Source organism: Antechinus flavipes, chromosome 1, assembly GCF_016432865.1.
Source record: "Antechinus flavipes isolate AdamAnt ecotype Samford, QLD, Australia chromosome 1, AdamAnt_v2, whole genome shotgun sequence".
In the NCBI taxonomy this organism is placed as follows: Eukaryota; Metazoa; Chordata; class Mammalia; order Dasyuromorphia; family Dasyuridae; genus Antechinus; species Antechinus flavipes.
Genome location: NC_067398.1, coordinates 294462503 through 294488481, shown reverse-complemented (window position 1 = coordinate 294488481; position 25979 = coordinate 294462503). Strand labels below are relative to the sequence as shown.

Below are 25979 nucleotides of genomic sequence, written 5' to 3'. Positions count from 1 at the left end.
TGTGTACTTGCTTAGGCTGTATGTAGTAATATAATAAAGGCATGTGGAGACTGTTGACTGTATGACTCTTAGGAAAGATAGCACAGTGTGCTGAACCAAAACAAGGTATAAGGAAATAGAAGCTTTTTCTGAATGACTGGAAGTAATGCCAGTGCTATAAAACTAGATTGGTCAGTCAAGTAGCAACTGCCTTTGACGTCTTGCTGGAAAATTCACCATTGCACTAGACACTGTAGAAGTGAAGTAAAACTTGGTTTCTACCCTTTATCTAGTTGAAGAGAAAAGATATGAAACAACAATATAATTATGCTCTATGCTAGGCCAAAGACTCTGAATGCTGTCAGAATTTTGCCTAGGAGACCATTGAGGGCTGGGGTAATAAGGGAAGGTTCCTGAGAGAGGCTCAGATAAAAACCAAGCTTTGGAGACTGGACAGGATTGAGATAGGTAGAAGAGATAGAACGGAATGTTCTCCTTGAGGGAAATAGTGACAGTGGGAGGCAGGAAGGGACGTGCTGACATGAGGACCCATTCCAGAACCTAGTTATGGAAACTGTGACTTTGTTCTTAGCTGCTTCTAGGGTTATATGGATTTGAGCTGTCTTTTAATTTTGAAAAATAATTTTTCTTCATTGTATTTTAGGTAAAGCTGTCAGTGTACTGGGATTATATGAAAGCTATTGGACTTTTTATCTCTTTTCTGAGCATCTTCCTTTTTATATGTAACCATGTAGCCGCCTTGGCTTCCAACTACTGGCTCAGCTTATGGACTGATGATCCTGTGATCAATGGGACACAGCAGCACACGAATGTCCGGCTGAGCGTGTATGGAGCGTTGGGCATTTCTCAAGGTGAGCCTGCATAGATCCTATAGCCCTGGGCTAGAAGGTTTTACCTTTTATCTTGTTATTCTTTTGAAGCCGTATTGGAAGGGTGAGGAAAAGAAAAGGGTTCTTTTCATTTTTCATATTTGGTTTTTTTTTTTTTTTTTTTGGTTTTGTTTTTCATATTTTAAAATTAAACTAGTAGCTAAACTCCCAAATCCCTCTTTGTATATAGATGTCTTTCTAAAATTAGGGAGGTTAAGGGCTTCAGATGGTATACTTCATACATAATTTGCTGTTGTTATTCGGTCATTTCAATGTATCTGATTCTTTATGACCTTATTTGAAGCTTTCTTGGCAAAGACACTGGAGTGCTTTGCCATTTCCTTCTGCAGTTTATTTTAGAGATAAGGAACTAAAATACGCAGGGTTAAGTGACTTGCCTAAGGTCATACATCTAGAAAGTATCTGCATTTGATCTTGGATTTTCCTGGCTGGCATTCAGTTTCACTACTGCCTTCATAGAAAATACCCTCTTCCCACAAAATCAGTGTCTGTAGGTTACAAGAGTCATTATTTAAGTTTATAGTTTCTATATACATACATGACTATAAGGAAATAGTTTTTGTTTTATTTTTCCCTTTGTTTTTAAATGTGAAGTTCATTCTTGAGTTATTTCTCAAACTCTTTAAGGGATTCTAATTGACATCTGAGGGAATCTAAGACCTAGTGAAATATTGTAGCCTACCCAGCAACAGATCTTGGTATTACTACATGTTTTCTGGCTTCTACCAAGCAAAAGATAGCCTCTGTTCTCAAGGAGAACGTCACAGTCTGATTTGGGATACAACATGTAAATTATGTACAAACAGGTGTAGGTGATCTCTGTCCTTTGCTGGGCTGATCTCCTGATTGATGGTGTGGTGTATTCTAGGTATCTCTGTGTTTGGCTACTCAATGGCAGTATCCATTGGGGGCATCTTTGCTTCCCGTCGCCTGCATCTGGATCTCCTCCACAATGTCCTCCGGTCCCCCATGAGCTTCTTTGAACGAACACCCAGTGGGAATCTTGTGAATAGATTCTCTAAGGAAATGGATACAGTGGACTCAATGATTCCTCAGATCATCAAAATGTTCATGGGGTCCCTGTTCAATGTCATCGGTGCCTGTATAATCATATTGTTGGCCACGCCCATTGCTGCCATTATCATCCCACCCCTTGGGCTCATTTACTTTTTTGTACAGGTAAGTAGCACAAAATTTGTGTTATGTTTGTATGTGTTGTGTGAGAGCTTGATGGAACCTTAGTGGCCTCCCTCCATTTTTTTGAGTTGTGTTGTGTAAACTTTAGAGTGGAACTGGAGTTGTAAGCTGAGCTGCGTGGCAAAATCAGATAAAGCTCTACTTCATCCTTTGTATTCAGGGATCATTGTCTTGACATATGACCAACGCTGTCAACTCAGAAATAAATGAGTCCACATGGGCCTCATGTTAACTTAAAAAATTAACATTATTTATGTTTTGTTGTATTTCAATTTATTTTGTTGAACATTTGTCGATTGTATTTTAATCTGGTTTGGGCTCCAATCAGGAATTTTGGGGCTGCCAGTTTGACATCTCTGCTTATGATAGGGACTTTTCTATGAGGATCAAATGAAAACATCATAGAAAATACTTTAGAAAGTATACAGCATTATCCAAAAGCAAGACATAACAAGGCTTAAACTTTCCATTTCCTATACCATACATAGGATAGTACAGAGTTCCCTAGCTTTAAAGAGGAAGAAAATTGTGTATGGGGGAAATAAACTAACAAGAAGTAGTTTTATTCATTTGATCCCTAAAAAAAAAAAAAAAAAAAAAAAGCTACTAGTCACTTAGGAATTTGGGGAGTGAAATAGATGAGATAATCCTTTTGTATGTACACACACACACACACACACACACACACACACACACATATACATGCATGGCAACAGGTATATTCATTTCAGCAAAACCCTCAAACTTTTAGAATTCCTGAAAAAGAATGTTTACTGTATTCACTTAATGCAGAGATAGTTTTAAAAATATTCAGTTGCCTGAAGTAATTGGAAATCTTAGAGACCTTATAAAACATTGGATTTGTGTTAAGGTTAAAATTTAGCCTCAAATCTGGAAATAGGTAGTTAAAACTATGCTTGCCTTGACAATCTTTGGGGTTGCTTGGTCCTATAAGCTTTTAAGACCTTAGTTGAATTGGATAATACTTAATAAAATTAGAGTTTGATGGAACCTTAGTGGCCTCCCTCCGTTTTCAGGGGAAGAATTTCAATGGATTCATATAAAAAAAAGAGTAATTTTATTGACATTCTTCTCCAGAGGTTTTATGTGGCCTCCTCACGGCAGCTGAAGCGTCTGGAATCAGTCAGCCGATCTCCAGTGTACTCACACTTCAATGAAACTCTCCTGGGTGTCAGCATCATCCGTGCCTTTGAAGAACAGCAACGTTTCATCCATCAGAGTGACCTGAAGGTGGATGAGAATCAGAAAGCCTATTACCCCAGCATTGTGGCCAATAGGTATACTAATATTCTCTAGGATCCAACATTTTTCTTTTATGAGGGACTATCTTATCTTCCATCGGAATCACTGGGAGACTACATATTGGGGTTTTGGGGAACCTTTATAAAATAATAAAATCTCATTTATTTTGTAGTTAAGACCTTTGACAATCAACATAGTCATGAGTCCAGAAGTAGACAAAAAAAGCATCCAAATGATATACTTGTTGGGAATACATAAACCCATCCCTAGGTGCTCACCGAGACATCATTTCAGTATTTCTACTGATGAACTAGAGATGGTTAATGCTTTCCTTTCAAGTAAAGTATAGAGGCTTTATGCCATCTATAAACTTTTTATATCTCCCATTTATGCATAAAATATGATGGTACCAGTGGCAGTAATTAAGAAGGAAAGAGACATAGATATTTCTTTTTTTTTTTCTATTGCTAACTAATTAATTAACTTATTTATTGGTGACTTTTTTCCAATTACCTGTAAAAATATTCCTAACACTTTTAAAAAAATTTTGAGTTCCAAATTCCTTCCTTCTTCCTTCCCCTTTGCTTCTTTGAGAAGGCATGCAATTTGTTATGGAACAAATTTTTGAACAAGTTTTTAAAAGACAAAAAAATTTTTTCAACATATATCTTGCAAAATAAATTTCCACATTGGGCACATCCAAAAATGTATCTCTTTCTAAATTTTCAGTTTATCACCTCTCAATCTGGAGGTGAGTCATATTTCAACTTTATGATTTATCATTACATTGATGTTAGAGGAAGTTTAAAGCACAGCAGCAGGGCTCTTAGTATAGAGACAAACAGCTTCATTAATCCCTGAGGGCATCATCATATTAAGAAACACTACAATAATTGATGTTCATAATAATGCCTCTGAGTCATCAAGGGAAGGTAAAATTATATACTGGTTGCTTCACTTAAAAAACCAGGAAGATAGGATACATTTTATTTATTTATTTATTTAAATTTTATAATAACTTTTTATTGGCAGAACCCATGCCAGGGTAATTTTTTTTACAACATTATCCTTGCACTCGGGTCTGTTCTGATTTTTCCCTTCCCTCCCTCTACCCCCTCCCCTAGATGGCAAGCAGTCCTATATATGTTAAATATGTTGCAGTATATCCTAGATACAATATATATGTTTGCAGAACCGAACAGTTCTCTTGTTGCACTTGGAGAATTGAATTCAGAAGGTAAAAATAACCCGGGAAGAAAAACAAAAATGCAAATAGTTTACATTCATTTCCCAGTGTTCTTTCTTTGGGTGTAGCTGCTTCTGGATATGACACATTTTAATTAATCTTGTTGACAACTTCAAAAAGTTTTTTCATGACAATGCTTTTCAGTATGCTGCCCTTAAATGATAATCAATGCAAAACAACTGAAAATATGACAGCTAATTCCCAGCCATTAGCATTCCCCAAGCCATAAATCCCTATCTCTCTATCTACAGGAAGTGTGTTTTGTTATTCAAATAATCAAAAGTTGATCATTACATTTCATTTTGAGTTATGATATGTATTAGAAAGGTATCCATCCCAAACATTTGTCACTACCAAGGGAAAGATTAGATCATAAAAAATTAAATGGATAGTTTTAATTATATGAAATGAAAAAATAGCACAAAAAAGCAAGGGCATTTAAAATTAGAACGTAAACAAGGTACTTGGGGGAAAAAATCTTTGCAACAATTTTTTGATAAAATTATCTAATCTGCTTTATAAATATACACATATATAGGTATAATATGTACTTATATATGTTATACAAATATGAAACTCAGTAAAATTTATGAGATTAAGAGCAGTTCTTCAATAAATAATAAAAGGCCATGAACAAGTTTTCAAAGAAAGAAATCCAAACTATCAACCAGTTGGAAAAATGTGCCAAATTACTAATAATTAGTGAAATATAAATTAAAGCAGCCCTCAGATTTCAGGACATAGAAATTGACTTGGCAAAGATGTCAAAAGAGGAAAATGATAAATGTTGGAAAGGCGAAAGGCAAATTAATTCATTGGTCCAGCCATTCTGGCAAGCATTTTGGAACTGTGTCCAAAAAGTCACTAAACTTTGATCCAGCAATTCCACTGCTAAAAGGATCAAAGAAAAAGGAAAGGGACTTATAGGTATTTTATTTTAATTAATTAATTAAAATAATACTAATAAAAAATTTTTTAAATAATTAATATTTTAATACTTGTAGCAGTTCTTTTTATAGTAGCAAAACTAAGAGGGTAGCTTTTTGTTAGGGGAATGCTTAAAGAAATTATAGGTTATGAATGTAATGGAATAGCATTGCTGGACAGAGTCAGAAGAAGCTGATAAGATTTTTATGAATTGCACAGCATAAAAGTGAGCAGAAGTAAGGGAATAATTGATACAATGATATCATAAAGAAAAACAACTTTGAAAGACTTCAAAACTTTGATAAATAGAATAATAAGCCACGATTCCAAGGGAATAGAAGATGAAGTCTATTTATCTTGAAAGAAATGGACTTTTAAATTGTAGAAAATGACATATTTTTGTATATGGCTGATGTGGGAATTTAGTAGACTACATATGCTTGTTATGCATAAAACACTTTCCCCCTTTTTTATCTTTGAATTGTTCTAAAGATAGGAAATAGAAGAAAGAAATAATAAATGCTTTTTAAAAAATTATTGGGGCAGCTAAGTGGGGCAGTGGATAGAGCACAGCCCTGAAGTCAGGTGGACCTGAGTTCAACTGTGTACTCAGACACTTAACACTTCCTAGCTATGTGATCCTGGGCAAGTCATTTAACTCTGATTGCATCAAAAAAAAGTTATCTGGAAAATTTATCTCATTTCCTGATGATACTGGATAAGTCAAAATTTAATTTTGTCTTCATCTCTTGTTCCTAAACCATCTTGTTTCAGCCCAAGAGACTAAAAGAGTCTTTCAGGAATAAAGGGAATTTTGGAGTTCCTTAGGATTCCCATTAAGTGAATTTGCTTTGGTGGATCTTAACCTGGGGCTGACTTGTGTTTATATGTGTTTCTCTGCAGGTGGCTGGCGGTCCGACTAGAGTGTGTGGGAAATTGCATAGTTCTCTTTGCAGCTTTGTTTTCTGTCATCTCCCGGCATAGCCTCAGCCCTGGGTTGGTGGGCCTCTCAGTCTCTTACTCCCTTCAGGTAAGAAGAAGAAAATCTTCTGATATTTGAAATTATTTTTAAGGACAGTGGGAAGTGGAAGGGACTAAGATTGTAAGTTCTTGCAGGCTAAGTTTGAGTCTATTATGATCTAGGAAGAGGAGAGTTCTGGGAATGAATGAATGGTGGCTCAGAATAAAGGGGAATTAAATGTCTCTCTAGTTTTGGTTGTCTGAAGCATCTAGGTGGCACAATGAATACCAGGCCTGGAGTCAGGAAAATTCATGTTCCTAAATTTAAATCTGACCTTTTTTTTTTTTTTTTTTTTGACCTAGACAAGTCACTTAATCCTGTTTACCTCAGTTTCCTCATTTGTAAAATGATCTGGAGAAGGAAATGGCAAACTGTTCCAGTATCTTTGCCAAGAAACTCCCAAATGGGGTCACAAAGAGTCAGATTGTTACTGAAAAATGACTGAACAATAATAAAAACTTTGGTCAGGGATATTAGCTTGTCTCTCCTCCCCTCCCCCCCCTTATAGCTTTTCTCGATGATTTCTTTAGTCCTTTAATGATAAAAGTCTTTGCTTTGCCCTTGATGTTGGTTCCAGAAGCATGGGAAATATTTTGGAAATGTAGAAATTACCTAAAATCCCAGAAGCCTTGAATCTGACAATTTAAAGGGGATTTAGAGATATTTTGATCTCATACAAGGTGAACATTCAGGACAGTTGATAAATTGATCGCTTTCATAATTATCCTGAGGCTCTTATTTTTAATTGATATTGTTCTGCAGTTCACTGGTACCTTTTTCCTAGAACTGCTTTTAGATCTAGGCTTTGAATCCCAAGTTTGCTGCTGTTTACAACATATGAGAGCCTGTTTGGAACAGTTCTATTCACCCAACCACAGACTTAAACCCCTGCTGATTTTGTACCTTTTGTTTTTTACTTCATGATTATTTCCCAATGGACTTTCTCTTCACTGTCTTCCCTGCCTTACTAGAACCCTCCATTAGATAGTTAATTAAAACTGACATAAACTAGTGAGTCTTGATGGTTTATGCAGTATTCCACCCCCCAAATCTCCCACAAAGTTAATTGCAGTTGAGTTTAGCACCTGCTTGCTAGCAAAGTTCCTGTTCATTATTTCCTTTCTTGTCAGAGCATCTGTTATCTTCAGGTGAAACTCCCTGCATCCTATTTGTCTGCTTTTCCCAGTGAGCTCACCGGGAAGTAGAAAGGCTGGAGGTGGTATTTACATTCATTCACACCCAGATCAGATTACCCAGTACAATAGGGCTGGGAGGCTTAAGTGCTAGAAGATTGCTAGGTGAGTTCTACTCCAAATTACTCCCATTAATTAGCATAAACAGAGTTCTGTGGCAAGTTTAGACTTCTGATCCGATCCTCTAAATATTATAAGTGAGGAAAATGAGATCCAGATGAGTGAAGACTTCCAGATAATTAATGGAAGTTATTAGAACACGGGTCTTTTTCTGTCCCTTTGTCTAATGCAGCGCCTGCTTCTTCATGTACTATACATTATTTCTGAGGAGTTGTAGGGGTATAATTCCTTTTAAGGTAATACAGTGGCACTGTCTGCCCTTCAGAGGAAGAGTAGATTTAAAGCCAGAGTTGCTTAAGCCTTATTGAAATCAAAATTCATTTGTTATGTTTGAATGGGGTGATGGAAATGAGACTTTGGATTCCAGGGCTTGACTCTTGTCTCTAATTCTGTATGTGATGTTGAGCAATTGGTTTATGATCCCCTGCCTTAGTGTCCTTATCCAATAGTAGTAATGCTACCTGCTCTGCCTACCTCACAGAATTTGGATAAGGGGGAGAATAGGGTAATAGTGACTTCCATGTGGGTTCCACAATTAAAAAATATATATTTTGACAACTGTTGCATTATTGATGATTTCCTTTTTAGTCCTGTGTATTTTACTTTATGCATTTTTTAAAAACATCATTCTGCTAAGAGGTCCATGGACTTCAGAACCAGAATGCCAAAGGGGATCGTAACACAAAAAACTCATCTAGAATATTTTTTGAAATATAAAGCATTATATAGACGCAAAGAATTATTGCTGAGGACTTTCAGACATGCTAGAATTTGGAGAATACTTTGTCATTTTCCTATCATTATCTCTGTACTTAAGATGATTGTCCCATGTCTGTAAGACATCCCAGAGGGCTTGACAAGACACTGATTATAAAGGTGAATATACTTTTAAGTCTCATACTTTAAGAGATTGCCATAGCTATATCTCTAGGAGATTTTTAGAACTTCTTTTCTTAGAGATTTGAGATAAGGAGTGTTTGTGGATAGGGTAGATTGTGAGTAATCTCACAATCAAAGTCAAAGATTGTGGACCTTTTACTGAGATGAATTCTACTTTTGTAGGTTACCACATACTTGAACTGGCTGGTTCGAATGTCCTCAGAGATGGAAACAAATATCGTTGCTGTGGAGAGACTCAAAGAATATTCAGAAACAGAGAAGGAGGTAAAGTGTTTTTGCATGTGAGAAAAGTGCTTGACCTTGTCCTTGAATCATCTTGCCCAAATTCAGATGGAAGTCTGTTACTAATTATATGCCTTGACTTAAACCCTGACACATCAAGAAAATGCCTAAATAGATATAAAAAGCAAAGATCCAGCTAAATCAGAAGGAGCACATTTCACCTAGAAACCCAACGTTTCTTACTCTTTCTTTTTCTGAAATGGTTAGCTAAAGTTATCTAGTTTCTTGGAATTGAACTTAATCTTACTAAAAATGGATTCTTCCAACATAATGGTATGAGCATCCCCTAATGGAAATATAAGGTATTACACCTGGAGTTTCTGCCTTATGGCTAGCTTGCTGATCCTTTCACTTGGTATATCATCCATGATTCAAGGTATTGAATTGTCTCTAAGAACTTTTTTCTTGGCTTCATTTTCATGGAACATTTGGTTTTCCTATGCAGGTTCCCTAACAAAGATTTTGAAATGATTTCTTAGTTAAGTTGAATTGGACACTTATCCCTCTTCCCAAAATTGGCCCCTGGTATGTTGTGGCTTTCTATGGATGGTAAGTCCATTCCTAAGTATAAGTGTGATCTGTCCAGTACAGTATATGCCTAGTTCTGAACATTACAAATATAGCCTAAGGTTGTATTCGTTTATATATTTATTTTTTTAAACTGCCATCTCAGATTGAACTTTGGATTCTACTAAAATCCCTCCATCTCATTCCCTGCCTCACTTTTCAGACTATCTATTGCCTAGCTAAAACACTACCATCTTGTATATGATGAATTTGATTTTTGAAACCCAGATAAGAGACTTTGGGTGAGTCACTGAACTCTTTTGGCTCCAGTATCCTCATCTGTAAAATAAGGAGGTTGGATTAGACAACCAATAAAGTCTCTTCTAGCTTTAAATCTGTAATCTTTTGTAAGCTAGTTAAGAGGGAATACAGAAGAAGATTTAAGAAACACAGAGGTATAAGTTAAATGCCTTTTCCAAGTGGAAAAGTTGTCATTGGCTATTATTTAACCAAACTCTGTATGATAACTGTAAGTAAGTAGGTGATATAGTGAACAGTTGTGGCTGGCATTGGAGTCATGAAGTCCTGCATTCAAATCTAGCCTCAGACACTTAGTAGCTATGAAATCCTGGACAAACCACTTAATCTTTGTTTGCCTTAATTCATTGGAGAAGGAAATAGCAAGCTACTCCAGTATCTTTGCCAAGGATACCCTAAGGACAGTATTGATGTGCTGTGGTCCATAGGGTCACAAAAAAATTGAACACAACTGAATAGCTAAAAAACAAAAGCCTGAGAGACTCTCTCTTACGAAAAAAGTACCCTTCTTACTTTTAATTTAGATTTTGTTCTAGTACTGAGTTATTTGTTTTTTCAGCTTATAGCACATTTGTTGTTTAGTCATCTTAGTTATGTCCCATTCTTTATGACTCTATTAGAGGTTTCCTTGGCAAAGATAATTGAGGTAATGTGCCTTTTCCTTTTCCAGCTCATTTAACTGTTAAGAAAACTGAAGCAAATGGAGTCAAATGACTTACCTAGGGTCACAAAGCTAGTAAATATCTAAGAACAGATTTGAATCCCTGACTCCAGGCTTGGTACTCTATCTACTGGACCATCTGGTTGCCAGTATAGCACATTAAAACACTTTAGAAGTAGGGATAATAATAATAATAGGAAGAAGTAAAAATTATAAGAAAAAAACCTTAAGGAGAAAAAAGTTCTCAAAAAGTATAGAAGTCTGGAGGGTAGAGGTGGTGGTAGTGGGGAGCCTTTTAGTAAAAGGATTAAACAATCCTAAACTCCTCAAGAGTGCCCAAATCACCGTATTCTGTTTCAGCAAAATACTTTCACTGATGTTCGGAGCTATTATTTATCCTGAATCATACAGAATGGTTAAATTAAATTACTTGTGCCTCAAAAGCACAAAAATGCCTACAATGTGACACAAATATCTCCAAGTAGTCAAAACAAAAGCATATTTAAGGATTTAAATGGCAATATTTTGTAACCTAGAAAATTCAATTACAAGGACTTTAAATTTGTGAAGTGTTACTTCTAGCACCAAGTTGAGTTGCCCCTGATTCTTTTTTAAAACTCAGAAATTTCCTAGGTTGCATTCATTTTATTTATTTTTTTTTCTTTCTTTATTTATTTTTTTGGTTGCATTCATTTTAATGACAGCAGCCTATGCCTGCCCTTGTTCAGTGTAGTTTAACAAAGATTGAATAGTCAAAACACAGTAAGAGCATCAGTTTATATCATCCACCCCTCTCCCCTATCCTCATTCCATCCCGCTCCATAAATGAGCCCCTAGTAGGGAGGCATCCTTCACCACTGGAGCAGAAAAGTGTCTTAGGTTCCCTCCTTACTTGTCTCAATCTTCTAACAGAAGCTCCCCTCAAACTTCCCCCCCAACATTTTAATTATGCGGTACAATAATAATGATGCTGAAGTGAAGGTCACATGATCTAAGTTTACCAGCTCTGCTACTTACTGCTTGCATGACTGAGGATGAGCCATTTAAATTCTCTGGCACCATTTAAAAAAAGGGGGGGGAGGTATTACACTCCTTCATTAAAAAAGGGTATTATGCTCTCTGAGATCTCTTTTACTTGCAGATATTATGCTCTAATACTATATGAGTGCATCTCAAAAAGCTCTTCAAAAAGAGCTTCCAGCTCTAAATTTATGTCAACAGAAACTTGATTTTTAGTATTTTCCAGGACAGAGACATCCAACTTGTTGGCAGTCTGCTTTTAAAAAAAAAAAAAAAAAAGGTAACTGAAAAATGTCTAACAAAAAAAAATTAAGTTTAGACTAAGACATAGAAAATGTTAATTTGTGCTTTTCTAAGTCAATTTGTGACCTGCTAAGAATCTCTTTCTATTTGATGTCCCTAACTTATCTAGTAAAGGGTATCATTCCATGAGACTATGGGTGGGGAAGAAAGTGGAATGAATGGAACACTCCAACCCACTGATTTGAAAACCTTCTGTGGTAGAGATGGAAATCTGGAACTTTTGGGTAACTTTTGAATCCTGATTGCTGCCTAGTCAGAGGTTTCTAGGAAGTTCATGGTACTCACACAGGAATTTTAGTTTACCTTTCTGATAAATATCCAAGTAATCTCTTGCTTGCTTCAGGTTTCACTTAAAAATCACCTGTTATAGAAGGCCTGTCCTGATGCTTCCACATTTTTAGTGCTCACCCTCCTCCATTCACTTTGTATTTACCTTATATGCCTATTGCATATTCCTGTTTTCTATCTCTCCAGTAGACTGTAAGCTTCTTGAGCAGAAACTGTTTCTCTTTTGTTGTCTAGTAGAACTTCAGGAACAGAGTAAGCACATATTTAATGTTTGTCTAATTAGATTGATCTCTCCCCTCGCCATCTTCCCTGGCTGTGATTTCAGGCTCCATGGCATATTGAAGAAGCTGCCCCTCCCAGCAACTGGCCTCAGGAGGGCCGAGTGGAATTCCGAGACTTCAGTTTACGTTATCGGGAGGACTTAGACTTAGTTTTGAAACACATCAATGTTACCATTGAAGGAGGGGAGAAGGTAGGTACTTTCTATCTAGATTTTGAGCTTCTTTTTCCTGACCTGCATGGGTTGTTTTTCTAGCTTTTAAGCTGCCTCTTCAACACAGATGTAGGAGATATCCTAAACATGTCAGTTAAAAGGCCATTGTGGCTAGGCAAATGGAACCAAATAGAGTCCACTATTTCTCAGACGAAGTGACTGTTCAGTTTCTAATTGAGTGTTTTGTTTTTTGTTTTTTGGGTATTTTTGTTTTGCCAAGTATTTGTGGAAAACAGTGGCTCAATTTTGGCCCAGGAAGATGTAAATAGTACATCAGTGAATTTATTTGGAACATGAGTAGGGGAGATATTGGAGTCATTTCTACATGGTCCCCAGGAAACCTAATATTCAGGCAGCTCCATTTGGTCTTACTCAACAGGTTGGAATTGTAGGTAGAACTGGAGCAGGCAAGTCATCACTCACGCTGGGCTTATTTCGTATCAATGAGTCTGCGGATGGAGAGATCATCATTGATGGTATCAATATTGCCAAGATTGGACTGCATCACCTCAGATTCAAGATCACCATTATTCCTCAGGTATAGGGCTGGGATAGGGAAAGAAAACAGCTTTTAATAGCTTATGCTGCTGAAGGTTGACTTTTTAAATTTTTAAAAATTTTTTAAAATGTTAATATCTCAAATGAATTTGATCATATAGAGTTGGAAATGAAATCATAGAGATCATCTGATTATACCTTCCTATTTGTTATAAGAATTCCCTCTGTAGCATCTTGTCAAGTTTTTAAACAGTGATCTTAATTGATTTTTCATTATTGATATGTTTATATGAATTTTTCTAATATTTTCCATATTTTGTATGACATAATAGGAATGAAATCTTTTATAGTTATCTATTTTTGAGTCAGAAGTCTCCACCCTTTATTTCATATAGCTTAAAATGGCACTTTCCAAATTGTCATATGTATATAAATCATTGTCTTCAGATTTTAAATATAATTTCATTTCTGTATCTTAAATGTCCTCTAAAATCCATTATGCCACTTTAGTTTCCATTGGCCAAAGGTAGCACATTCTGTCTTGATTAAGACAGTTTGTCTGGAATGGGAAAGGGTTAAGTAGGAGAGTAATGGGAACCAGGATTCAACGTCAAATTAAGGAAGACCTTAAAAGTCAGATTTAAAAATATTTATTTATATTTACAGGAACTACAACCCTATTTGAGATAAAGAACAGGGGTTGGGGATAGGAGGAATGATAAATGATAGGGATCGATGGCATTTTCAGAACAAATATCATCTAGCAAGAACCATAGAAGAAATAGATTTGCTCTTTGGCTTCCTGTTTGAATATTTGCTAAAGAGTAATGGAGTAAAGAGCTCCAGACTTGGAACCATACTACTTATTTCAGTTGGGACTCCATCACTTGTTCTCTGTGGAACCCTGGCATGCTTCTTCCCATAAGCAACAGTTCATGTTTATAAATCACTGTATAGGTTACAAAACTTAGTTCTTGCTTCTAGATCCTCAGTTTTTTATTTCTAAAATGGGATAATGATACTTGCTTCTACTTACCTCTCCAGACTGTTGTGAGGAAGGCATTTTGTAAACTGTGAAGTGCTTGATAGATGGGTGCTATTATTACTCTCTGTGGCACTATCCCTAAATACCATAAATGGCCTGGTTCAGATGTGGAATGTGAATATGTACAATTTTTTATGGCCTACAGAACTCCTTCCTTATACATCCAGCTCAGACTTTGAAAATTATGGAGCTCTTAGTGCTCAGATGGTAAAGAACAGTCTTGGATCTGTCTTTTTCCTGTATAACATCTTCATTTGGAAGGTAAAACAAAGGATTATTGGATGTGTATTATTCTGGTTTTCCCATGAGTGAAGCTATTTTTACATGGTTAAGAACACAAAAATCTTATCTTGCTCTGTAATGACAAAGGGAATTACTTCATCGACCCTGTGTACCAGCTCTTCCAGCATCTTCTTTATGTTGAATTATGTTACATTCCAAACTTTCCTCTGAATAGGATCCAGTCTTGTTTTCTGGCTCCCTGCGCATGAACCTGGATCCATTTGACCAGTACTCAGATGAGGATATCTGGACGTCTTTGGAACTGGCTCACTTGAAGAACTTTGTATCAGCTCTTCCCGATAAACTGAATCATGAGTGTACAGAAGGAGGGGAGAACCTGAGGTAGGGATCAGAGACATGGGTTCCTTCCTCTCTAACAAAAACAAAACAACCAACCAACCCAACATCACATTTTAAAAATTATAAATTTCAAAATGTGTTAACAGCAGCAAAAGACAAGCTTACAAAATAAACGATAAAATAATATACAAAACATTTAATGTTTTATAAAATAGAATCAAATAAATTAACTATTTTTAAAAATTATACTTGTTTGGATGAGGGATGGTCAAGCTTAGATAAGAAGTATTTTTCTCACTTCTGAGCGCTGATGTTCTTTGGCTCGAATGAGATTGTTGATCAAGGCAATTTGACTGTCTTGAATTGTGGCATAGATCTTGGGGGATGGTTGTGTTAGAGATCACTGCAAGAAGACTTATATTCATCAAATGATGCTAAAATGAAGCTAAAATGTTAGCTAGGGATTCAAATTGTCCTTAGAGACAATTTCTCTTACAAATCTCACTGTATCCATGGATAAAGAAATTATGGTGGCTCAAGATGGAGGCAGTGGGCTCTTCCTATTTCAATCCTTCCTATCTGTCCTGGCATATATGTTATCGCTACCACTCTTTCTCTTATGTTTCAGGATTAGGACAAAATGTTGGCTGTGCACTGGAACCCAGAATGCCCAGGGCCCAGTGTTCTATTTAGGCAAAAAAAAGTTAGCCTCTGATTCTGTGCCAGGAGACCTACTAACTTCTGTTCTGCATGAGAGGTTTTTTAAAATCGTATTAATGAGTTTTGTTATTTATACCAGTCATTTCCTGATTGACTGCCTTTTCTCCTTCTTCCCTTGTGCCAAGGAAAAATATTTCAGCCAAGTCTGGTAATGTAGGAGATCCTCTGTATCTGTGATTTTTCTACCTCTTCTGAGAAAAGGGATTAGCTATTTAGCCCATGACATCAGAGAACAGCTTGATACCATAGGACTTGGGGGAAAAGGGGAAATGCTTTATAGAATCACCAATAAAACCATGCATAGTGAGAGATAATTCCAATCCTTTAAGTTTGCTGTGCAAAGCAAGTTCTTGTTCCTTCAGATAAGGACAAGCCCAGAGGCACCATGAGTGAATGGGAAGTCCTTTGGCATGGGAAGTTTTGATTTTAATTTTGTCTCTTCAATAATTATTTTTCAAAATCTCATTTAATTTCTCCAAGCTTCCTTCACTTTTCCTCTCTGTTAAATGGATATTGAAAGTCTGTATAGGATGCCACCACTAGGCATCCATCTCAGAGGGGTCCAAAGTATTTATGATAATACTTTTTTATGAAAATAAAGAGTTGGAAACAAAGTAAGTATCTGTCATTTGGGGAATGGTTGAGCATATTATGCTCAGCATCGTTTTGTAAGAAACAGTGAAGAATTTAGAGATTTATGAAGACTTTTATAAACTAGTCCAAAATAAAATAAGCAGAATCAGTATAATTAATTAGTATATTAATATGGTAATTATATAATAATATAGTAAATTAGAAGATTAGAAGTATTGAAAGCACTCAGGCTGAGAAAGTGAACAATTTATGAGTACTGAGAGTGAATCATGTCTGCTTCCTTTCAGTGAAGCCACAAAAGTGCACAAAGTGCAGAAGGAAGCATCATTTGTCAGATGTGGCCAGCAGTGTTATTGATTTATATCATAGATGAGAATTCTATTGGCATTGTTGGATTCAGGATGCAGGGGGTCCCCCCCCAAAAAATGGGGGTCCATTCTGGTATCATGGGTGACCCAAAAGAATTTGGAAATTTAGATAATTTCTAAGTCAAGAAACAAAGTTTTGTAGTAATTATAATGCCAATTAAAGCAGGTGAAATTCCAAGAGAGGAAAAAATGCAAAAAGTAAGGAGCAAGTAGGTAAATTTATAGAAATTTGAGACTATAGAACAAAAAATAGAGCAGAGTAAATGACATCAAGGGATGGTGTTCACATGACTAGTGGAAAGTTTGGTAATTAGAGCTAACAGTGATCCCCTTTCTTTTTTTTTTTTTTAAATGAAATTAAGAAGTGCTCATTGTCTGAGTCCAGGTGTGAGATAGCAACCCAGACTTTTGGATGACAAACCAGACGTCCTTGAAGGATAGCTTGGTGGAATAAAGATATCAGGTCCAACTCCTTTTCTTTCACACACATTTTCCAAGGTTATGCCCCATTACTCTCAATAACTACATTCATAAGGTGACTATATCATTCCTAAGGTTGGGTGGCCTGGGAGTTTTTTTTTTAAGTACTTGGGTCTCTTCTACTATTGAGGTTTCTACCACATCACTCCCAAGGCCAGGTAGCTTGGGTGTTATAGTAATAACATTCCTAAGCATATTAGCATATGGGTAGAGAAAGATTGAGAAAATAAAAAGCATCAATAAAACATTAAATGCAACAGTTGTTAGGACTACACAGATGTAGCGTGTGTGTGTGTGTGTGTGTGTGTGTGTGTGTGTGTGTGTGTGTTCCCTCTTTTTAAATGTTACTGGATCATTTTCTTATTCTGTCATCCTGGATTCTCAGATGATCAGAATATACTCTGTATTTCTATATTAATTACTAAAACTGAAACATCTTTCATTAATTAAACAATCAGTAATAATCCCCCATCTCAATCTGTTAAATAGTATTTATGAAACTGATAAAACCTCCTTTTCTCTAAGTATTAACTCACATTGACTCTGAGTGTGTGTGTGTGTGTATGTATCTAATCTCCTAAACTTAATCTCCTAATCAGTTATTGTGTGTACTAGGATATATAGAGTACTGGCCTTGGAATCAGGAAGACCTATCTTCCTGAGTTCAAATCTGATCTGAGTTCATATCTGACCTCAGATTCGTAATAGCTGTGTGACCTTAGGCAAGTCCCTTAACTCTGTTTGCCTTAGTTTTCTCATATGTAAAATGAGCTGGAAAAAGAAATGGTAAACCACTCCAGCCAAGAGAACTCCAAATGGGATCATAAAGAATTGGACATGACTGAAAAACGGCTGAGCAACAACATTGGCTATACTATTTATTTTATTAGTTGTGTAACTGAACAAAAAGTTGTCTTTAATCCTCTTTACAATTGATGACTTTTTATCAGTTCAGGAAATAGTCCCATAGTTCAGCTCTTTTAAGGAAATAGCTTTTCCTAAATTTCTCAAGAATTCTCTTTTCAGGATTTCCTTGCAAGATAAGAGTTAAAAGAGTTTTCAGAAAGAAGTTTTTTTCATTCTCTTTCTCTCAGTCTCTCTCCATTCAAGATGGGTCACTTCCAGAATGTCAGTTGAATTGTCAGTCTCTTGAAAATGTTTATTTCCTCTTAGAAACATAGCATAATATACCAGAACGGACTAGTTCAGACTGTGCCCTCACATTTGTGATTGGAGTGAAACAAGACTCTCAATAATATGTCTCACCATTTAGCAAAAGGAGGGAAATGGACCTTCAAAGAAAGTAAAAGATTTTCATTGAGGAGACAGTAAATTCAAAAAGTTTTCCTGATATAGTTGTCTGATGTTGATTGTCCTGCAGATATGACAGTGCAAAGCTCAAAATCTGGCTAAACTAGCTCCTCCTGACTTTTTGTAGTTTTTTGTGTTTTTAAGTTTGTTAGTGGTCTGAGCTTGAGTCCCCTGAGCCAATTAAACCATGAGGATAGGTTCAGTGTCTTTTAAGAAATAGCACTAGGAAGGCTATCCCACATGTTTGGTGAGTCTGGTAGATGCTCCTACTACCATACGTTCAAATATTATATCATTAATTTACAATAAAAGTGTTTATATTCTCTGTAGGAAAGGTTATTGAAGCTGATATTACATTAAAGTGTGTGTGGCACATAATAGATATTTTTATTTATTTATAAGCATTTATGTTTATTGATTGAATAATTAAAAAGAAAACTTTAAAATCACATTAAAAATGAACCAAGCAAAAGAAAATAGCATGGGTTCATTCAGTGAGACAGTTCTCTTTGTTTGGAATAAATGAGAAAGGATGTCTTTTTTTTTTCCTCTGTGTGTATTAAGCTCTGTCTTAGTTAGTATTTATGTTGGCATATTGTTTTCTAATGATATTTCTCTCTTCTTCCCCCTCTCCACCTTCCTTTCCTCTTCTCTTTTCTCTCTCCTTTCCTATGGAATATAGTGTTGGGCAGCGCCAGCTTGTGTGCTTGGCACGAGCTTTGCTGAGGAAGACCAAGATCTTGGTACTGGATGAAGCTACTGCTGCAGTAGACCTGGAAACAGATGACCTCATTCAGTCTACAATTCGAACACAGTTTGATGACTGTACTGTCCTCACCATAGCTCACCGGCTCAACACGATCCTGGATTACACAAGGTGAAGCCACCTTTTTCTTTGAGCACCTGCTTTCTTGTGGGGTTGATTTTCCTTTTGGGGTAGTATTAAATGGTCAGCAGGAGCTAAAGACTTCTTTTGAAAGTTGATATTCAGGAGCTAGTGACCATATCTGATAGACTGCCTCAGATCTTACTAAACTCTGAAGTCTAAAGTTTATGATTCTTCTGGGAAGTTTCTTTGCTTTTATATCCGCATCTTTCCTTTTGATATAATTTCCTCCTTAAAATCTTTCCCCTTAGCAAGTTCATTTTTTTACTTGGAGTATCTAGTGGCTCTGTGACTAGAGATCCAGGCCCTTCAGAATTAGGAAAACCTTATCGATTATTGTGAGATGATATTTGTAAAAGAGTTTAGCGCAGTACTTTGTACATAGTAGTGCTACATAAAATGCTTATTCCTTTCTTTTTCCCCTTTATTTTCAGATGACAGCATCATGAGGTAAATGTCCCAATACTGCACAGGTCTGATTGCTTCTTACTTTTATGATTTTTTTCCCCCACCCCAGGGTGATTGTCTTGGATAAAGGAGAAATCGTGGAATGTGGTTCACCTCCTGTCCTCCTGCAGAAGAAGGGAATCTTCTACAGCATGGCGAAAGATGCAGGCTTGGTGTGAGGGCTGAGATTTCTCTCCTAGGTAGATCCAAACTAAGCCGATGTGCATTGGACACAGAAGATCCAGTGAGCCTACGTAATTCCTTCTCTTCTGCTCCTCAAACCAAAAACAACCAAAAACAGCAGCAGCCTCCTCAGTCTTTGTCTACCAGTGACCTGCTTGGATTCTGTGGTGAAAGAGGGAAAGATGCTAAATCTACCTTCTTGCTCCCTTCCTTCCAGACTCACACATTCTCACATCACAAATGCTTTACCTGTGGTCCCCAACCTTCAGTGTTCCCTGAACATCCCTATGCATACATATGTCCCGTGAAATGCAACTCTCCCACATTTTTGCCACTTTTTTTCAGAGGATTTCTTCTGAATGTTGGTCTTCAGGAGAAGCTGATTGCACATAGTTAGCTAGCTAGTGACCAAATCCAATAGACTGCCTCAGATATTTTCAAGATCAGAAATCCTAAGTTTATGACTTTACTAAAGAAGCTTCTTTGCTTTCATATCCTCACCTAAATTATTGATTTAATTTCCCCCTTGCTACATCTCCACCATGCTAGATTTTTCTAGTTTGCAGGGTTTTTTTTTTTTTTTTTTTTTGGTGAGGATTTAATTACTGTCCTTGATTATACTGTAATTACCATGTTGCAGTGCCCTACAGAATGACTGACAGTTTCCAAAGAAGTGAAAGGGCTTTTTTCTTACCCTTCCCTGTCCCTGGAACTCACTTCACTGTCCATTCTGTTACGCATTTGTCCTTTAGAACTGTACTCATGGGCCATCTTCTGAAGTGCACTGGCATTAAGAGGACTTCCTCCAGAAGCTAGAGGCAGCCAAATTGACCCAGTCACCTCACTGTACATTCAAGAAACTTGGCAGAAGTTGTTGATTTTTTCAGAGCTCTAAGGGGAAAGGTGCAAAGTTGTCCAGAGCTCTGAAGTTTTTATTGCTGATTTTTCTGCCTTGGGGAACACATTGATTCCTCTTCTTTTTTCCTTTCCCTACCTCCTTTCTTCAGTATCCAAAATGGGTATAATACTCTAGGTATCTCCATCACTGAAATGTGCAAGGACAAGTTAATGGTTATAAAGTGCTCAGAGAGAAGAGGACTATGGATGTCCCAAATATTCCTAGTTCTTAAGAATAAGAACCCAGTTGATTCTTATAAGCATTGTTTTAAATTCTGGATTCTTGACCCCAGAAACGTAGAATCCTGTTGATGAAAGTGGGAGTGGAAATCCTGACTCTTAAGTCCCAGATTCTTAGCAAGATTCACCCACAACTTTTCAGGGAGAATACCACCTCAGACTTGTGCCCTGTTGCTAAGAAATATTTGACAGTGCTAAACTCCAGCAGGTGGCTGAGCTGATTGAGCTTTTGGTCGTCCTGTATTCCCGGGAAGAATTGGATAAAACATGGTTCCTCAGTGTATATTGTCTCAGAAGAAGATTACAATGATATCCAAAAGCAAAGAGAGCTTCCTTCCACTTTCTCAGAGATGCAGACTTTGAATTATGTTGCTGATCCCTAAACCAGAGAAATGTTCTTGTCTGAGATGGGGAAAAATATTTATTTTTTTGTAAGTTATATAATTCTTAAAGTTGGATAAACCAAGTTTTTCTTGGGTATCTTTTTGTAATGAATACACTGGAAACGTGAACATTTGCAAATAATTTGCAGTAAAAAAAATTCTTTTTTTGTTTTGAAATGGTTTGTTCCCATTGTTTAAAAGTTCCAGCAATAATCTCATACACATCTTTAAATTGTGTTAAGGCCTTGTATTGGTTCACCTGAGCAGGAATTGTCAAAAGTAGGATCCTGGGAGGAAGTAGGGATAGTAAATGAGGATGAGGATGAGGAGAAGGTAGAAAATACATGGGTAGGAAAGACACAAAATGATTGGTTCATTTTAGTAAGCTTATATAATTATATACCCAGGCTGCTGATGGTGAAGCTTTGATTTGAAAATACCAGATTTGGAATTCCTGATTTGAGGCATTTTAAATACCAGAGCATGGCCGTAGATAACCTAAACTTGGGTTGAAATCTTGAATAGTCTTTGTGAACTCTTCCTGACATTGAGTCAGGAAAAATCTCAGGATCTGGGTGAAAGCTGAATCAACATCATGAGGATGAAACGGAATGTATTATTAACTTTTGGTTCCCAGTGTTTTCCATCCATGGAAATTAAAGTCTGTGAGGACAGAAGGACAACTGCAGATATCCACTTTACTAAATAGTGCTTGAATTTCTTGTATAAGTACTTAGCACAAAGCCTAGTACATAGCAGGTAGTTAATAAATGTTTATTGACTGTAAGAGCTTCTGAGTGCTACAGCCTAGACGGCAAGTAGATAAAATGTTGGACCTGGAATCAGGAAAACCTGAATTCAAATCCTGTTGGAAGACTGGAACATATTGTTTAATTTCTGTCTGCCTCAGTTTTCTATAAAATAACAGTAATGATAGCACTCACCTTCCAGGATTGCTGTGAAGGTGAAATGAGATATTTTTAAGAGTTTCATTAATCTTAAAACACTATAAAAAATGCTAGCTGTTGTCCTCCTCCTCATTGTTATTGTTTGTGATAGAAAGACATAAAAACTCATTAATAGCCAAACTACAACTTCTTTCAGGGAAAATCCACAGTTATACTCTCTTGCTAAAAAAGGTTTGGCGGTCTTAACTCTCATCAGATGGCTAAGCTGATTGTACATTTGATTATCGTGTACATTCCTGGAAAGAAATGGAGAAAACATGGTTATTCAGAATATATTTTCTCAGATTACACTGATATCTAAAAACAAAGAGAGCTTCCTTCCATTTACTTAGAGATGCAAACTTTGAATTATGTTGCTGGCTCTGACTTTGAATTATGTTGCTGACTTTAAAAACCAGAGAAGTCTTCTCTAAGATGGAGAAAAAATATTTGAGAGAGACAGTTTGGATAAAGAGTGCCCAAGGTGTGCAAAAGACCTGGAGCCAAGCTTACATTTTGAGCTTTCTGGGTTATACATGTTCATTCTTTCAGTAAATAATATTTCTTTCACTGAACACATGCTATGTATCTAATCCTATGCTAAACACTGGGTATAAAATACAGAGACATCACACCCCTGTTATCAGACAATTTGCAATCTAGCTGTGGGGACAAGCTCTGTATTTATGAAGAGTAAAATGATGCACTTTAACAGTACAGAAGAGATTTCAGCATATGATTAAGTGCCATGAAAATGAGACAAATGATTTTCCTCAGTGTTAACTTAGGTTTTCTTTATATTGATAGCTTATTCTAGAGGGAAACTCTATTCTAGACACGGAGTTCCATTGGCTTCTTTCCCACTAGAGCAACAGTTTGAGTCTATTAGCACAATTGTGAATACAGTTGTCCAGCTCTGGAATCTGGCCCTACACGTGTCTGGCCTGACGCTGCTTAGTTAGCAGCTTAAGTCAAAAACTTTGTTTGAGAAAGACTCTTGGTATCTTTTAAATACCCTCTGAGAAGTTGGCCTAAAATTCAGTTAACTGCTTTCTTTTCCTCCCAACTCTTAGCAATGTGGATGCATCTCAAAGGAAAGATAAGGGAATGTTGCTAGTCAGTTGCCTGTTTTCCAAAATGACAGTGGTCACTTGAATGGTTAGGAATGAGAAGAGTCAGAATATTGTCTTTCTCACAATATAGACCTATAGGTCCAAGGAACTAAAATGGCCTGAAAGGCCTAGAAGACATCTCCTTTCCCACACTTCAGTGTTACCATGGTAAATTTAGTTATGAATACTAATATGTCAGAAACAAGGCCTGAGAAATATTAAATGGCAGCCAATCTCCATGTTTAGTGAAATGAGATAATGGTAAGTATTAAATAAATTATAATTCATATGGGTAGCACTTTAGTAGGTAGTGCTTTTTTTTTCCTTCATGGGCTGATTTGATCCTCTTAATGAAGTAGCTAGAGAAGTTGTTATCCCTATTTTATAGCTGAATTTCAGAGACATAACTTGGTAGACCAGCTAGAAGATGGTTAAGCTGGAGGTGAGGAAGGGAGCGCATTTTAGGCAGAGGAAGAACCAAGTCAAAGATAGAGAAGCTGGTGATATAATACTGTTCCTGAGGAACAGAAATCAGGCCAATTTTATTAATCATAGAATTCGGCAAAGGGGATAACATTTAGCAAGATTAGGAAGATATGTGCTTAATGACAGTAATTTTGGCAGCTTAAATTGACATGTTCTGAAAAACAGTTCAAATTTTGACTGTTGCAATATTTTAGGCAAGAAATAATAGGGCCTAAACAAAGGAGGTGGCTCTATGAGTAGACTGACTCTCATGTTAGGGACACTCTCCTTCCTTATGACTTCTCAGGGTCAGCCAGTGAAATGTCAGAATCTGAAGGATATTCTTATATTCGAAAACAGCAAGGAGTTCAGTATCATCATGGATTCTGTTAGGGGAAGTGTAAGAAGGCTGGAAAGGTAGGAGGAGACCAAGTGATGAAGGTATTTGAAAGTAATTCTTTAAAATGATTTTATATTTGATCCTGGAGATAATAGGAAGCCACTGCCATTGATTAAGTAGAAGAGAGGACATAGTCATATCTGATTAAGAAGAAGATTAACTTGATAGCTGAATAGAATAGTGGGGACAGACATGAGATAGGGAGACCAAGCTATTTGGAAAACTTTTAATAGAGGTCAAACATGAGGTGATGAGGTCTTGTGTCAGAAAAGGGGACATGGGTGAAGGATATTGAGAAGATAAAATTGCAAATGTGGAATTGAGGATGATAACTTGATAATAAGCCTGGATGACTAGAAAGATGAATGTGGACTTTTAGTGGAGAGCTAAAATGGTGGTGATGGTAAAAGTTAATAAGTTCAGTCTTGGGTATACTGAATTTCAATTATTTTTAAGATATCCAATAGAAGGAGATTTGAGACTGGAGGTCAGGAGAGAGGTGAGGATTGGATCCAGTAGGTCTGAGAGCATAGAGCTGATAATTGAATCCATGGAAGCTGATGAGATTACCAAGGGAAATGATATAAAAGAAGAAGAGAAGTGAATCCAGGAAACTAAGAAATCATTGATAACCTTGAAGAGAACAGGTGATGAGGTCAGAGGCATATAGAGAGGAGAATAAGAAAATGAGAGAGAAAAGGAAGTGGGAGCATACATTATATAGACAGCCTTTCCAAGTTTAGCTATAAAAGGAGGAAACAGATGAGATAATAGCAAGGATCTACATATTAATGAAAGAGTTTTTGAGAATGGGAGAGACATGAGTGAGTGTAAATGGTAGGGCATAACAAATAAATGGGAAGACACCAGTGAGAATAGGGATGATAGGAGGCAGTCTGCTGGAGAAGTTGAGATGGAATAGGATTACTTTCCCCAATTTTAAAACATTTTTAATTAAAGTTTTCCCTCCTTTCCTACCTCCCCTCTCTGAGGCAGTAAGAAATCAGTTATAGATTATACATGTACAATTATGTAAACCATTATCCTATTAGTTATTTTGTTCAAGAAGACTCAAATAAAAAAATGAAAGGAAGTGAAAAATAGCATGCTTCAATCAGCATTCAATCAATATCAGCTCTTTGGAGGTGGACAGTATGCTTCATTGTTAATCCTTTGGATTAATTTGAATTTGCCTTGGATCTTGGTATTGCTGAGAACAGCTAAATTATTCACATGTCTTCATCGAACAATATAGCTGTGACTGTGCGTAACATTCTTCTGGCTCTGTTCACTTTGAAATAGGATTACTTTTTCATGTTGAGGGGTCAGCTTTGTCAGGAGAAGGACTAGCTCTTCTAGTGAGACAGGGGTGAAGGAAGGGATAGTGGCAGAAGAAATTCAAGTGAAGTTAGATGAGAAGGAAATCCAAAAAGGGAACTCTTGGCAAATGGCCTCTTTTTATTTAATGAAATAAGAGGGAGGGAAAGATACTGTGGAGCTTGACCAAGAATGAAAGGATTTAGAGAAAGTGTTGAATGAATAAGATAATGAATCAACTAGAGAGATGGGAAAGGATTGCCATGTTGCAGTCAGAAGGTAACATAAATTTGTAGTAGACTCAGCATGGTTTTGTGATCTTTATTCCTTTCTAGTTTTCTGTAGCAGCACATGAAAAGGAGCAATGGCAGTGGATGATAGGAGTAATCTAAGGCTAGGGTTGGGCAGGACAAGATCGATGATTGAATTAGAGGGTAAGAGACTAGAGAAGAGAATTATATATAGTTAAAATGGT

General features: G+C 36.6%; 1 protein-coding gene across 2 annotated transcripts in view; it reads left to right on the top strand.

Moving 5' to 3' along the window:
* ABCC1 (ATP binding cassette subfamily C member 1) overlaps nt 1–21440 on the top strand; it is a 146368-nt gene extending 124928 nt beyond the window's left edge. For both annotated transcript variants that reach the window (XM_051962650.1, XM_051962643.1), the window contains 10 exons: nt 644–851; nt 1759–2069; nt 3186–3385; nt 6427–6553; nt 8920–9021; nt 12462–12608; nt 13009–13167; nt 14630–14796; nt 18910–19104; nt 19631–21440. In XM_051962650.1, the coding sequence (XP_051818610.1) occupies nt 644–851; nt 1759–2069; nt 3186–3385; nt 6427–6553; nt 8920–9021; nt 12462–12608; nt 13009–13167; nt 14630–14796; nt 18910–19104; nt 19631–19739 (1725 nt within the window). In that variant the 3' untranslated portion in view covers nt 19740–21440. The remainder of the gene's footprint in view (nt 1–643; nt 852–1758; nt 2070–3185; nt 3386–6426; nt 6554–8919; nt 9022–12461; nt 12609–13008; nt 13168–14629; nt 14797–18909; nt 19105–19630) is intronic.
* The last annotated feature ends 4539 nt before the right edge of the window (nt 21441–25979 follow it).